Here is a 15,740-nt window from a genome sequence, read left to right on the forward strand (position 1 = left end):
CTCCCTCCCTCTCTCTCTCTCTCTCTCTCTCTCTCTCTCTCTTTCTTTCTTCCTTTCTTCCTTCCTTCCTTTCTCCCTCTCTCTCTCTTCCTCCTTTCCGTCCTTCCTTTCCTCCCTCCATTCCTTCTTTCTTTCCTTCCTTCCTTTTTGGTACAGCATATCAGAATTACACTCTTCTTCTATACCAATTTGTCTCACAAAGGCAATTGCAAGGTTTCCAACGTTTAAAATTATAAACCCAAACTTGTTCCATTTCTTATTGGTGATTTAACTCAAAAGCTTTTTATTTTTCTGAAACAGGTAAAGATAATAGCTTCTTCTCATTACACTTTGTCACTAGTACTTAATAAATAAAATTATTAATCATTCTAGAATTTGGCTTAACTATCCACACAGGAAATAACAAGGGGATGAAGAATGTCTACTGTCCAGAAAATGATCATGCAGTGAGATGCCAGCTCATTGAGCTGGTCCATAAGTACTTTTTATCTTGGAAACATACCAAAAGTCAACAGTGAGCTAAGCTCAAAATTGTATAGAAGGAGGAATAGGCTGGGTAGAAACTGGGAGATCACAAAGTACTTTTAATGACCTTAAGCTTTTTCCAGAAACAAATGACTCTGTTTTTCATGCTTATAGTCTTCTGTTGATGCTACATAACTCTAAAGCTTGGGATACCATAGGTCTCTGAAGAAGCCTCTCATAGAACCTTCCCCCTCCCCCAACTCTGTTCAGGCCTGACTCAAGGACTGTCTTATGGTACATGAAGTCTCTTTTGTCTTTGTCAACTGCTGGTGCTTTCTCTCTCAAACTACTTTGTATTTATTTTTATTTATTCTCTTTCCACCTAGATATAAGTTAATGCAAATTAATAATAATGAATCTCAAAAAGTGGTCATGTTATTCAAATTTACACTGCATATTTCCATTGAACTGGAACCAGTGACCACATTTTACATAATCATAACTTCAAATAGTTTGAATTAAAAAACATATGACACAGGATTCACTACTCACACTAATTGACTGTATATTTATTCTGTATATATATATATATATATATATATATATATATATATGTCCTTGTTGTCCATCCCCTACACCCCTAGAATATTAGCTCCTTATCAGGATAAATTGTTTGATTTCTTGTATTTGTATTCCAAAAGTCTAGCACAGCATGTCGAGTACAGTAAGTGCTTAAGGAATATGTTGATTGATCATTAAAATTACAGGTCATTCAAAGGACACTAGATCTGTATGAGAGCTGTGAGCAATCTGCAGCATGCTACCTATAAAGGATTGCACAATGTAAAAAGTCTTGTCCAGGACAAGTAGAACCAGAAGAAGAGGTAGCCTGGCCATGTGCTGAAAGTGAAGAATAACCAAGGAACAGGCCCATTGGCACCAATGCAATGTCAAGAGGCCTATAGGAAAGAAGGCCTCCAACAGCTTGGATGGGCTTCCTGAGAAGGATTCATGGGAAGGCATGGGAGAGAGTCCCCAGGGAGAAAAGAGAAGGCACAGATGGATTACAATCTGTACCCATGGAGAGAATGCCTACATTGGTGAGTTAACAGATCCATCCAAATAAAGATTTTTAAGGCTATAGCTTCATCACCATGGAGGAAAATTGAGACCCAGAGCTGACTCAAATGTGGTTCACTACCCACTTGATGTGTGCTCCCATTGATGTGGACCCTTCCTTTGGTGCAGACCACAACTCATCCATGCCTTCTCATCCTTCCCTGAATGCTCCCTAGAAGACCTACTCAGTGTTCTAGAGGCTTCCCTTTTTCAAAGCCCAGATCCCACAATTACTAGCTAAGTGACCTTGGGCAAGTTATTTTCCATATCTGGGCCTCAGTTTCCTTATCTGTAAAATTAGGGTAAAGAGTTGAACATCATCCCTAAATATTTATTTATTAAACACTGACCATATGCTTGATACTACGGTGGGCAGTGAGGATTCAAAAACAAAAGTGAAATCTCTGTGATCTCTTGCATCTCCAAGAACTCTGATAAATGCTTCTGCAAAATGGGAATAAGACTAGCACTTACTTCCCAGGGTAGTTATGAGAATAAAATGAGATATTTGTAAAGGTCTTGAAAGTACTAGATATTTGTTATTATTGTTCTTGTTATTGTTGCCATTATCATCATTATTATTACTTTTTTGGAATTAACACATTTGATTTAAAAAGATCATAAAAACCACAAATTCAGAGGTCTTAGAGGTCATCAAATCCAACTCCCCACCCATTTTATAGATGAGGAAATCCAAGATGATCATGGTTCAGTGATTTGCCAGGGTCATGCAACTAGTAAGTATCTGAGGCAGGATTTGAATCCAGGTCTTCCTGACACCAAGTGCAAGGCCCTATTCACTATATCACGCTGCTTCTTAAAGCAAATATAATAGCGCCCATTCACAGATTCTTTCACCATTCCACATCCTGTTGGCCCTGCTCTAATCACTTACCAAGTTTTTCCTGAATTCCATTCAACAAATATCTCTCAGAAAGTGATACCCAAAGTTAGGAAAGGAAAACAAAAAATAAAGGACCCCTGGGTTGCAGAGGAGTAGCGCATGTGTTGGTGTATGTGTGTATGTGTATGTGTCTCTTTGTGTGTGCATATATATGTATATGCCCATATATATGCATGAATACATATGTGTATTTGTCTGTGTATAGATGCGTTTGCCTTGTATATGTATGTGTAGATTGCATATATATGCATTGTGTCTGTTTCTGTGCATTTGTGTGCATGTGTGTATATATATGTATACCTAAGTATTTGTGTATATGCATAGTGTATGTGTATGCATGTGTTTGTGTATGTGTGTGCATATGTGTATATGTCTGTGCACATGCATCATGCACTGTGTGCATGTGTGCGTGTGTGTGTGTGAGTACATGTGAACCCTTCCAGGGCAGGGAATTCCTGCATGTACAGCTGTGCCCACATTGCACTTTATTTGACAGATTTTCTACAATCTAATTTTAAATAATACTAAGAAGCATCAAAATATTTGGGGGAGCAGCAGCATGCCAATTTAGCTTTATTTTTAGCAAGGCTTCTTCTGAAATGGTGGGTTATTTTTAAAGCAATTAACTCTCTCTGCTCTCCCAATGTTCTCTCATTGGGTATGCTTAGAACAGTGCCTGGAACACAGCAAGTACTCGATAAATGCTTGTTGACAGACAGACTACAAGCAGAAAGAGACAGACAAGAATGTAAGATAGAGAGGGATGTCACGCTGACTTGGTAGAGGTTAAAACAGAACAAATGGGGTACTTACTTTTAGAAAGTGAGTCTGAAGTTTCCCACAGTGCTTCCCTCTCTGCTCACTGTCAGGGGAATAGAGCAGGTCTTTGGATGAAATCCGCACATAGGCCACTCGTTTGTTATTGCTAAGCATCCAAATGAAGACATCAGGGATTGTATGTTGTGGCTGTTAGGATGATAAAAATATAGCACTTTTACCACTCAGAGTGGCCTTGGATGGACCAAATGACTCAGTGTTGTCCCAGCTCTGCAACGAAGTAGCTGGGCAATCTTAAGCAATTCACTGTACCTCTCTATGAAATGAGAGTTTCCCTTTCTGTGAAATAAGGAGGTTGGATTAGCTCATTTTTAATGTTCCTTCTCTATGAGAGACTGTTTCTTGCAAATACTTTCTGATGAAGGCACGGATTTGAAATACTTAATTCATTAAACTGATAAGGCAAGCACAACGCACCTTCCCTAAGGTAAAAAGAACCTTGGGACAAGGACTATGACTGTTTTTAAATTCAACTATGCCAATCTGATCATTTAGGATATAAGGTTAAGCACCTTGGACAAGTCATTTGGTCTTTTCTTACCCCAAGGTTCTCTATCTGTAGAATACGGCCATGGTCTGCTAGTTTTCCAGTTGTCTTACTAAATACTTGAATTGAATCGGCAATCATTTACTGATGATCAAGTTAATAATGAATATAGGAAAAGTTGGGAGTTCTGAAGCTATAGAATATTCTGGAAAGTATTTAAACCAAAATAGAGACAACAAAATAGAGCAAGGAAAACATCATCATTTGCTCCTCCAGGAGGGAGTTCAGGTGACTTTTTAAGTGCTACCACAACAGATACACTTCAGAAATTGCCTTTTGTTGCATTGAAAATTGGCTTTCCAAATGAGAGATGATTGCTGAGTATTTTAGCTCATTATTCAGGAGTTTGACTTGATTGCACAGACAATTAGACTTAGAAATCTATTAAATCTAAGCAGTGATGGATAGCACCCCTACCAAGTAGCCTGTTATATGGGGCCTTGCTTGAAGTACTCAGCTCTTTACCAGTGTACTCATTAAGTGAAAGCACACAGGTTACCATAATTTATTCTCTTTATCTTCAGAGCTCAGTGGAGATGTTGCATTTTATGAAACCTACAATATGCTTGAGAGGTTGGTTTAGCATCATTTGCCCAGGATTCTTCTTGGAGGGGGAATCTGAGGCACTGAAAAGATCAAGAAATTCTAAAAGGATGTGGGAACAGGAAGTCACAGAATCATCATCAGAACTCAGAGTTCCAAACTTCTGAAGCTATAATGAAACCTCAAATGCCAAAGGTCTGCCTCACTGATCATTATATTACCCAGGGATGAGGCACACATGCAAAATAGTCAAGTCTCAATTTCAACTTCCTACTCAGGAAAGAAAAACAAGAGTCAATTGTATTATATCCATCATTCAAGAATATTATGAGATTCATCAGATATGATGCTGGAATGAGAGAACTCACTAACCATCAGACCACTGACCGCTAACTATCTCAAATATAATGGACAGCCTTCAGAAGTGGGGTACTCCTTCCTAGATGTTTCATAGGAAGCTGGATGACTGCTTATTTGTAATTCTATAATAAAGGAATTCCTACCCAGCTATAGGTTAGAGTTGATGCCTTTGAGGTTCTTTTGAATTCTGGGATTATGTAATTCCCCACAGCATTGTTTTGCCTATCTGCATATGTGTATATCTCATGTAACCTTTAATTCAGGAAATTTTTAGAAATTAGCAAGTGTTATAAAGGACCTAAGATAACTAATCAAGTCAAATATGGAATCATTTGCATTATACAGAGTCTACTAAGGAATATTGGGCTTATAGTTTGTATGAACATACATATGATACATATGTATTTATATATACTGTGTATATATATGTGTGTGTGTATATATATAGATATAGACAGTGTATGTATAAGTAAATTCCCCTTTCATATGTGAACATTTTATTTACTGAAAGGGAAAGATAAAAGACATTTGTTTGAGAAACACAGGTAGAAGTAGCTTTAGCAGAAATACAATTTTGAAAGAAAAGTATTTGAGGAGAGACACAAAGTCCTTAGAGAATCTAAATGAAAAGAATCCCTCAGAGGCAAAAGTACTAGCTGATAATAAATATGACTTCAGTGCATTATTTCACAGAAGCTGATTTTCATGTTTTAGGTCTTTGGTGTTTATAGCTGAGAAATTGAATCAAAGAACTATTTGGGGACTATAAAACAAGTGTATATTGACTATTATATTTGACAGAAATGTGGATTTTTCAAACTGAGAAAAATCACTGTACATGTGAAGGTTCTGATCTGAGGCAAGAGAGAAATGAGGAGTCATAGAAGAAAGTGGAGTATAAAAATGTCCTATATGCAGAAACCACATACAGGAGCTTTTAGATAGAAACTAACAGAGACAAGAAGTTAACAGAAGCAAGGGAGAGCAAAAATGGAACGATAGCAGTTGTTTAGAGCTGGGTCCAAATTCAGATAAGCAGACTTGAGACAGGCTCTGCAGTTGTTGCAGGGTGCTGGTCTGACTGGAGGAAAGTTGTGATGCTGGAAGCTGACGTAAGAGAATAATCCTATATGGAAACTATGTTAAGTCTGAGCCTCCTCTCTCTAGATATTAAGATGATATAGGAGAGAATGTGACCCTGAGGTTATAGGTAAAATTTCTTATACTTCTGTTTTTTATTTCAAGCAAATATTCCTGTGTACAAGTTAATTGATGTGTAACAATTGAGCAGAAAATGGGCTGTACCCACTGGAGGTTAATGATGGAGGTAGTGGGGAATAAATTTTAAGAAAAAAAAATACTCAGTATGCTGCCAGAAAATACTCAATATATTGTGTTATGGGCTTGGGTTTTTTTTTGCTTTCTCTTAGTAAATATTTCATGATTAAGAATTAATGGCCTCATCTTGACTGATTTATTTCAATAGAGAAGGGCTAGGTAGCTATAAGTGGTTGATATAGGCAATGACTTTGCATAGAGAATTTAAGTAGAAAAAGTTGCAATTGTATTGACTGTACAACAGACACAATATGTATGCTTTTTATCTAGCTAGTAGTATAAATAAAACTGAAAATCTCAGTATACAGAATTGGAATCTAGGTTTGCTTTTAAAAAAATTTCTTTTTGCACTCGAGTCCATTAACTCAGTGGTAAATCATTTTTCTACTAAATGACAGGCAAAAATACAGTAGTAAGCAAACAACCATGGTTGTTAATACTTTATACAAGACTTCTTCACTGTTTATTATGTCTAATGTGTAGAAGTTCAACATCTTCTGTGGACTTTTTGCAGTAGCAGAAATAGACCTGGTTGTCTACAAGATAAATAATGTGAAATAAAATATAGTATCACTCAAAAAAAATAAGTGGTTGATATGTTACCCCAGGACCATTAGAGTCACCATTAGTGACTGCTCCCTTCAGAAATAATCATCACCTACCGGTGTGGGTGCATATTGTATAAGAGCAAATCCCTGTCCACATGCAGTGTAAATTAATTTTGTAGATAGCAATGAAAACATTTTCTTTAATGGTGGTTCACCTCATCAACCAAGAACTGGATTTTGTCCACAAAGTTCTGAGCTTCATTAATCAATTCATCTATAGACATCTTCTTCTTCTGTTGCTGGATAAGTCCTTTTGCATCGGTGGCCATTGCCTCCTAAAATGGGAAGAGACTTCATAAATGTTTTCAATATGATTCACAAACTAACTACAGTTACATTAGTTGTCACTTTTCTGTGGCTTTGATTCTTGTTATTCCTTCTCTCTAGAACAGAGAAGTAAAATATCAACAATCCTGAGCAGGGCTAGAACCAGATTAAAATATAATTAGGAGATACATCAAAATGTAATAGAACATGGATAATGTTAATATGCAGATTTCTAGGTCAAATTGTGACCACTAGGATCCTTATGCATGGTTTAGGGACCCTGTTTCTATTTAAGCTTGATACCACTACTTTAAGTGCAACTAGGTAGTGTAATGGATAGAGCACCAGTCTTGGAGTCAGAAGGACCTGAGTTCAAATCTGGTCTCAGACACTTAGCTGGATGACCTTGTGTAAGTCACTTGGCCCTGTTTGCCTCAACTTCCTCATCTATAAAATGAGCTGGAGAAAGAAATGGTAAACCATTCTAGCATCTTTGCTAAGAAAACTCCAAATGGTATCACAAAGAATCAGACATGACTAATGAACAACAACAAAACCATGGCTTTAGAGGGCATTTCCTCACATCTTTGTCAGCTATAATTCTTCCCATACTTCGAAACTCAGATCAAATGCTGCCTCCTTCATATAGCCTTTGCTAATACATTCAGCTAAATGTGATCTGTCCCATAAGAGATGGAGTATTAGTATTAATAGTTCTCACTTTACAGATGTGGTGAAGTAATTTGCTTGGGATCACACAGCTATTAAATAGATGAATTGGGATTCAGAGTCAGGTATTTTGACTTGGAGACTACCCTGAGTCTCTCAGAGCTTACAAAGAGGAGGTGGTACGAATGCTGTGGACCAGCTTGCCAAACATTTTTCTTGCAAAGGGCATGCTTTCTATTAGTCCCTGGGCTTGTGGGATTGTGAATCTATGCTAATTTTCATGGGTGACTCAAATGGTAATTCATATTCAGATAGTTTACAAAGTGTTTTCCTTGCAACAATCCAATGAGGTAGGTATTCTTCATTTTCCTGATGAGAAAACTGACACTAAAAAAGATTAAACTCTGTGTTCTTCATCATACAACTAGTTAAATGGTAGAAATGAGATTCATTATCCTGGCCTCCTAACTCCAGCATCCAGAACTCCTTTCCACATGATCTAAAACTGCTTTTCAAATGATCATTAACAGCAAGTATTTAAATAGTTTTAAGGTTTGCAAAACACTTTACATACATTTGGGCAGCTAGGTGGCACAGTAAATAGAGCACCAGCCCTGGGATCAGGAGTACCTGAGTTCACATCCAACCTGAGACACATATTAACACTTACTAGCCATGTGACCTTGGGCAAGTTGCTTAACCCCAACTGCCCTCCAAAAAAAAAAATAAGCACTTTACATACATTTAATAGCACTGTGAGATATGTGCTTTTGTTTTTCTCATTTTACAGATGAGGAAACTAAGGCTGAGAAAGGTTAAGTGACTTGCCCAGGGTCATATAATTAATAGGTTTCTGAGGAAGGATTTGAACTAATCAAACTAGACTCAAAGAATCAGGTTAAGGTTAAAATTCTTGAGCGTAAGCCCTATGCACTTCACACAGTATGATCACAATAAATATTTATCAAAATTGATTTATATCTGAATCCCACATAAAATGTGCTTTCTTAAAGGTATGGCGGTTATTATTTCCACTTTACAGATGAGGTTTACAGAATATCAGCCATTTGCCCATGGTTACACAATATTTCAACCTATGTCTTTCTTGACTCCCAAATTTTATACTTTTTTCCACTTTGCTACCCTGACTTTAATGTGCCTGTCAAATAAAGGATTTGGATAAGACAATCTCTAAGCTCTCTTCCAGCTCTAAATCTATGACCCCATGATCAGACAGATGAGTTTAATTTAAAAGTCCGTGCTTTAATTTCACAATGTAGATAGCATTTTCACAGACCAATTCTTGCCAACACAGCTTGAGTCGTTTCTTGTCCAAAGTGGTCTGGTTCAACATTTTCGGTTTCTTTTCTGCTTCAGAGATGAAGGCACTATAAATAAGGAATGACAATATAGAAACATGGTTAATGATACTCATTTCATATTATCATCAAAGTTTGTGAATAGGTTTGCTGCTGTATGATGGAAACACTGATAATGGGATATAAGAGAGATTTTCAATTTGATATTAAACAATGATGAGTAAACTTTCCTAAGAAAGAAAATAAGAATTTGAAACACTGCTTGAGCATTAAATTAGGTTTTAATAATGGCTTTTTATTTTCTCTTTCTTCCCAAGGTCCCATGGGTACCATTATAAGCACAATTAATTCAAGTGGTAATGATAGACTTGAAACAATTTTCCCTCTTTCTTGAATTGCAAGATTATATTCATCTGGGCATCCTCTCCACTGACTCAGATCACAATCCCTCCACTCCCTTATCATTAGTTTTTTTTTAAGTTGCTGAGCCAAAGGAATCATCCTATGGTAAGTCAAACAGATGCCCAATCTCATCAATTTGACTGTTCCTTCCAACTATCATAACAACCAAGCCAGTCCATCCTGTGGAATTCTTGCCCATTATTCTGACATCTCAAGGTTATTAGTGAAGCACATAGTCTGTCTAATAGTTATGCCTTGTTCTTGTCACATGGCCAACCCATTTCCTTTTCCAATCACCTGAAAAAATCCTTTACTGTTTCTTCAAGCTTCCTGATTTTTTTATGTTGCAACTTGTTCATATCCACCACATGCCTTTTCATTGCCCTCTAAATTAATCTCATTTTTAATTTGTCAAAGACTATAATGTTTCATGATTCCTAGCCATATAACAGCATTGTAAAATATTGTATGTAAAAACTATATCTTTGTTTCTTAGAAAAATTTGGATCATTAAAGGAGCTTTTCAGTTTCCCAAAGTTTATCCAGTCTTTTCTTTGATTCTTGGACCAATTTATCAACCATATATACTGTCTGCCTAGGATATCTATATCTATATATGTGTGTATATATACACATATAACATATGTTATATATGTTATATATGGTATATGTTATATGTATATATAACATGTATGTTTGTATGAGTGTATGCATATTTTTGTATAGATGTATATATACATCTATATACACATATCTATACAAATATATACACATAGATGCATGTAAACTTATAGTGCATACATATATAAAATATACATATGTATATGTTTGCATATTTATTGCACATAAATATGCAACCATTTGCACTTATGCATACATGTATGTATTTTAGGCAGGTATATGCAGACATATCTTAGATATATGTACATGCATATACACATATATCTACCAATGGATGAGTGCTGTAGGTTGTACATCTAATGTGCCATAATCTGGATAACAGACCTACATTCATTTAGTTTTTCCTTTGTAGACGATTAGAATGAACTCTTTTGAGTGGTCATAAATCTCTTCCAAAATATTCTGCAGTGTCCTGGGGCTAGGAACAAACAACATAATACTGTACAATAAGAAGCATCACTAGCCATATGGAATTCCTCTTTAAATTGACCTCTATTCAAGATCTCTATAAGGGTGATGAACACCTTTTGTGAGCATATATCCTCCTGTCTGAAGTCTCACTTGATGTTCTTAAGCAAAGAGTTATTAGATGAGGTTCTCTTTATTGCTATATCTTTCAATAAATCTTGAAATTTTTTTTTTTGCTTTTTGGAGGGCAATTGGGTTAAGAGACTTGCCCAAGGTCACACGGCTAGTAAGTGTGTTAAGTGTCTGAGGCCAGATTTGAACTCAGGTCCTCCTGACTCCAGGGTCGGTGCTCTATTCACTGCGCCACCTAGCTGCCCCCATCTTGTATAATTTTGATGGATGGATGGAAGACACCTTGTTTGAGGAAAGCCTTTAAATGGGGACCCTGCTCGGCTAAATAAAATGTGTGGGTTTTTTTACATAATCAAAAAAATACAATATCTTTCAGTCAATTGAATAAGGACAGAGATATGATCTGCAGTGGCATATTGCTTACAAAAAGCCTGCCTATTCCTACTAATATCCTAATCAAGGATGATCTTATTGTATATATAGATGATTCTCATAAAAATTGTACATAGATAAAAATAGCCAACATTTAATAGCATTTTAAGGTTTGCAAAACACATATATAATCTCATTTAATATTCACAACTCTTTGCTTTTATTCTATCCATTTTACAGATGAGGAAGCTAAGGCTGATAGATCTGTAGTGATTTTGCCTAGGATCACACAGCTGGGAGACATCTGAAGCAAGATTTGAATGACTTCAGTCTAGCACTCTCAGCTACCTAGCTGCCTCTAGGAAAATATATAGATGGGAAAGTAGGTGTATAGGTGAGTGGCTGATGCAGTTACAAACACCACAAAGTCTTTTTCTGATGCCTCATTGTGGCAACTAGGCAACTCTGAGTTCCTAAGGGCTACGGAAGCAGAGGACGAGCTCCACAAAGGTCCAAAAAGGATTCAAATATAGGCTTGGTTAACAGGTTGTAAATTATCATTCTGAGGACAAACCTGGCTAAACATGGAGAGAATTATCACCAGTAAGCTGGCTACTTGGAAATAAATTATTTGGCCATAGCAATCCATGAAACAAAACAAAATTTTAAAAAAAGATACAGTCCTAAAAATTGCATGCAAATCAAAGTTCTATACACTCAATCCCAGGTTCCATTAATTTACAAAATCAAAATTAGCAATGTATTTTTAAGTTCAAAAATATACATTGGACATCACAGAAAACTTAAGCTGAGAGATTTAAAATTCAACACAGTTCATCACAATGCTTGACATCCTCTTACTTTCTCAGACCTGCACATGCTGTGAGGTGGCCTTAGATGTGCACTTTGAGCCATTCTAATTAAGCAGTGCTGCTTTTTTTTAAGAAAGGGAAAATGATGAAAGCTAAGGGAGGAAAAGAAAGGAAATCTATTTGAGAGCTGTGAATGGGAACTCTGAAAGCTTCTCAGGCTGCTATTTTTAGTCATGCAGGACTCAATCTAGCCCTTGCAAAGTCAGATTACCCACAAAAGTGATAAGAAGACAATATATATGCCAGGAAAATAATCCTAATTGCAAAGGGTATGCAGACAATGCATAAAGAATGAGATGTCCTCTATATCTTCCTTCTTTCCCTCTCCCTATCCCCCTACCCCAATCCTACCATCAAAGTATGTACCAATACCACAATAAAAAAATGTTCACATATACAGCAAATCCAGTTTCAGTCAATTGCAAGGGAGAGTCCTAAGTCTCTGAGACTTATGTTGTATCAACAATGCCTCAAAACAAGGAAGTGATTGACAAATGCTTTGAAATGTTTTAGTTCCAGGGAAATTTTCAAAAACTAGAAAAATTTCTTTGGCATAATCACCTTGGAAAACTATGGAAGACAGAATATCCTTCTCTTCTCTGATACCGCTATTAGCCTCATATAGGCCCCCATCACTGCATGCCTGGCCTATTGGAATACCCTGCTGGTTGGGCTGCCTGCTACATGTCTCTCCTCACTTCAGGCCATTCTCACTGGCTATACCTCATGCCAGGAATGCTCTCCCTCTTCGTCACCTCTTGGCTTCCCGGGCTCCCTTCAAGTCCCACCTTCTCACCTTCTACAAGAAGCCTGTCCCAGCTCCTCCTAATTCTGGTGCCTTTCTTCTATTAATTTATGTGTATATATATATATATATATATATATGTATGTATGTGTGTAATATATGTATGTGTGTGTGTATATATACATATATATATATATATATCCTGTGTATAGGCTGATTGTACGTATTTGTTAACTTGTGAACAAATTTTTAGATATTATTCTTATAATTATTATTAAATTGTATGTTTCTTAAGGGCAGGGGTTACCTTTTGCCTCTCTTTGTATCTCCAGTGCTTAGCAGTGTCTGACACATAGTAGGTGCTTAATAAATACTTATTGACTGACTGTTTCTAGGACTCAATTTTCAGTGCTGCTCTTCTGATCTGTTGAGGATGAGGCACACTTAGATCCTTAAATGCGTCAGTTTTTCTCATCAGTATTGGTCCTCCCCCATCTGGTGCATACCCTAGATCATTCATACAGTTCAATTTTCTTCAGTTCTGGTCTACATCATTCCATTTATACCAGAAATCATCTCCTGGTTTAATATTTTAAAAAGATATCTCAAGAGTAACAATGTGATGCTCCTGCTGTCCATTAGTAGTCTTTCATTCCTACTGTGTGATTGCCCTTTTCTTATTATGCATGCCCTTAGTGAGGGAAGCCATTGTTAAGTCTCTTAGAGAGCTTAGTTTGGGAACTGTCTAAAGGATTGAAGGGGATCAACCCTGTCATTAACTGAAAAGCTTCTTTCTATATTCTAGGAACATACCATGCGTCTAGGGAGTTATCAGCCCTGGGCTCTGCCCCAGAAGGCAGCAGAGATGGAGTACTTAGCCAGTTTGGAAAGAATCATAGGATCACAGTCGGAAGGGACCTTCACTTTCCAGATGACAAAAACTGAAATCAAGAGATGGGAATGCCCAAGGTCACCCAGCAAGTCAATGGATGAGCTAGTATTTGAACCTGAGGAGGCAATGCTAAAAAGCAGTTAGGGTGCTGGACTTGGAGTCAGGAAGGCTTAGATTCATGTGTCATCTCTGACACTTACAAGCTGTGTGACCCTTGGGAAATGTGAAATTCTCTGAGTCTCCATTTCTTCATCTAAAATGAAGAGTTGGACTACATGGGTCCTAAGGTGTTTTCTAGTTCTAGGCCTATGATGTGATGATGCTGGGATTCCAAATGCATCACTTTCTGCACTATGGTCACCCACCCAAAGCCTCATGAAGAAGACAGAACTTAGCCACGCAACTCTCTTGGGCCCTGATCATGGAAGGAATTACAGCAGATGATAGGAAGACCATTGTTCAGTCATTTCAATTGTGTCCAACTCTGTAGCCCCATTTTGGGTTTTCTTGGCAAAGATACTGGAGTGGTTTGCCATTTCCTTCTCCAATTCACCTTACAGATGGGGAAACTGAGGCAAACAGGGTTAAGTGATTTGCCCAGGGTCACACACACAACACACATACACACACACACAGAGTAATGTCTAAGGTCAGATTTGAATTCAGAAAGAGGAGTCTTCCTGACTCCTGGCCTGACACTTTATCCACTAAGCTCCCTTGCTGCCCAAGGGAGTGGTGTCATGTCCAGATGCCATGGATAGCCAGAAGGAGTGAATTAGGCTCAGACCACACTGTGAGGTATAATTAACTATATTGCAGTTCTCTTAGTTTATATATGGAAAGCCTTACCGCCTAGGGAGGGCTGGTACTCAAAGGCTTCTGAACCATAACCTGGCCCTCAGGTTCTCATTAGATGATGTGACGGATAAAAGAGGTTAACACTCATAACAGAGGTACCTGTGATCATTAAACTCAATAGTCTTCTCTTGGCTTACAAAATCAAATATCTAGAATTGTAAGGTGCTACAGACTCCATCTAATCCAACCCCATCATTTTACAGATGAGTAAACTGAGGCCCAGGGAAATCAAGTGCTTAGTGCACAGTCACACAAACAGTAAGAATCAGAACTGGGATTTGAACCAATGGCCTCTGACTCCAGAAGTAGCACTGTTTCCATTATAGCAGGGTCAGGACTATGGATAGGTAAGGGAAGCAATGGTTTAGGGTGCAACATACAGGGTGGTACAACAAGGGATGCTTTTAAAATGTTTTATGAATGTATGTGGCAGCTAGGTGGTTCAGCAGAACACTGGGCCAGGAGCCAGAAGACTCATCTTCCTGAGTTCAAATCTGGTCTTAGACACTTACTAGATGTGTGACCCTGGGCAACTTGCTTAACCATGTTTACCTCACTTTTCTTATCTGGAAAATGATCTGGAGAAGGAAATGACAAATCACTCCAGTATTTTTGCCAAGAAAACCCCAAATGGGATTTGGAACTGGACTCAACTGAGGCTACTGAATTACAATACCAAATGAATGCATATATTTTAATGTTAGAAAATTTCATTCCTTCTATAAGATAGGGATTTATTTTTTATTAAATTGTCATGTGTAACAGTGGAGCTCAAAGTCACTGATAGAAAGTGAAGGTAGCCTGTTCCCTCTGCCCTTGCAACCCACCAGGTTTTGTTTTTGTTGTTTTGTTTTTGCTGCTGTCTAATGCACTTACCATGTAATATTGTGTATTATAGCTCTTTGTGTATGTATCATATCCCCCTAATAGGCTGTGAGCCACCATAAGGTGCACCTTCCTCAGTAATGAGCACTGTGTTCTGCACACAGTAGGTACTAAATAAATGTCTATTGAATGAATGACTATAAATACTAATGAGTGTCCACTTCAAACCTTATCCTGGTTCCAAACATCAGTGGCTTATGGACTGAAGGGAAGGGACAGATCACTTCAGTTGATAAAGCAGTTAGCTCTCCAAGGTGCTATTTCAGGTTTGGTTGTATGGCAAGATCCACTAAAGCTCTGCTTTCTGTGCAGCTTCATCATGAAGGGAGTGTCCTGGATTCTTAAAAGTCACACTAGTGGCGTATAAACTCTGACAGGTCTGACCAAGCTGGAAAAGCTTCCAACAAAGGTTTAACTACAGACTGTACCTGGAGGACCAGCTTAGCTTAACTAGGTTTAGAGACATTTGTGAGCAGAAGGTTCAGCGCCAGGCTGTAAGTTATTCACCAAGAGAAGG

At 37.6% G+C, this 15,740-nt stretch overlaps 1 protein-coding gene across 1 annotated transcript in view; it reads right to left on the reverse strand.

Moving 5' to 3' along the window:
* Window positions 1-15,740, reverse strand: part of FER1L6 (fer-1 like family member 6) — a 199,569-nt gene that overhangs the window by 129,888 nt on the left and 53,941 nt on the right. The window contains exons 13-15 of the mRNA XM_069081306.1: window positions 8,955-9,045; window positions 6,877-6,996; window positions 3,302-3,454 (exon numbers count right to left, since the gene is read on the reverse strand). Coding sequence (XP_068937407.1) covers window positions 3,302-3,454; window positions 6,877-6,996; window positions 8,955-9,045 — 364 coding nt within the window. The remainder of the gene's footprint in view (window positions 1-3,301; window positions 3,455-6,876; window positions 6,997-8,954; window positions 9,046-15,740) is intronic.

Source organism: Petaurus breviceps, unplaced genomic scaffold, assembly GCF_028583685.1.
Source record: "Petaurus breviceps papuanus isolate PSGF00001 unplaced genomic scaffold, PetGlider_PUasm1.0 98, whole genome shotgun sequence".
NCBI lineage: Eukaryota > Metazoa > Chordata > Mammalia > Diprotodontia > Petauridae > Petaurus > Petaurus breviceps.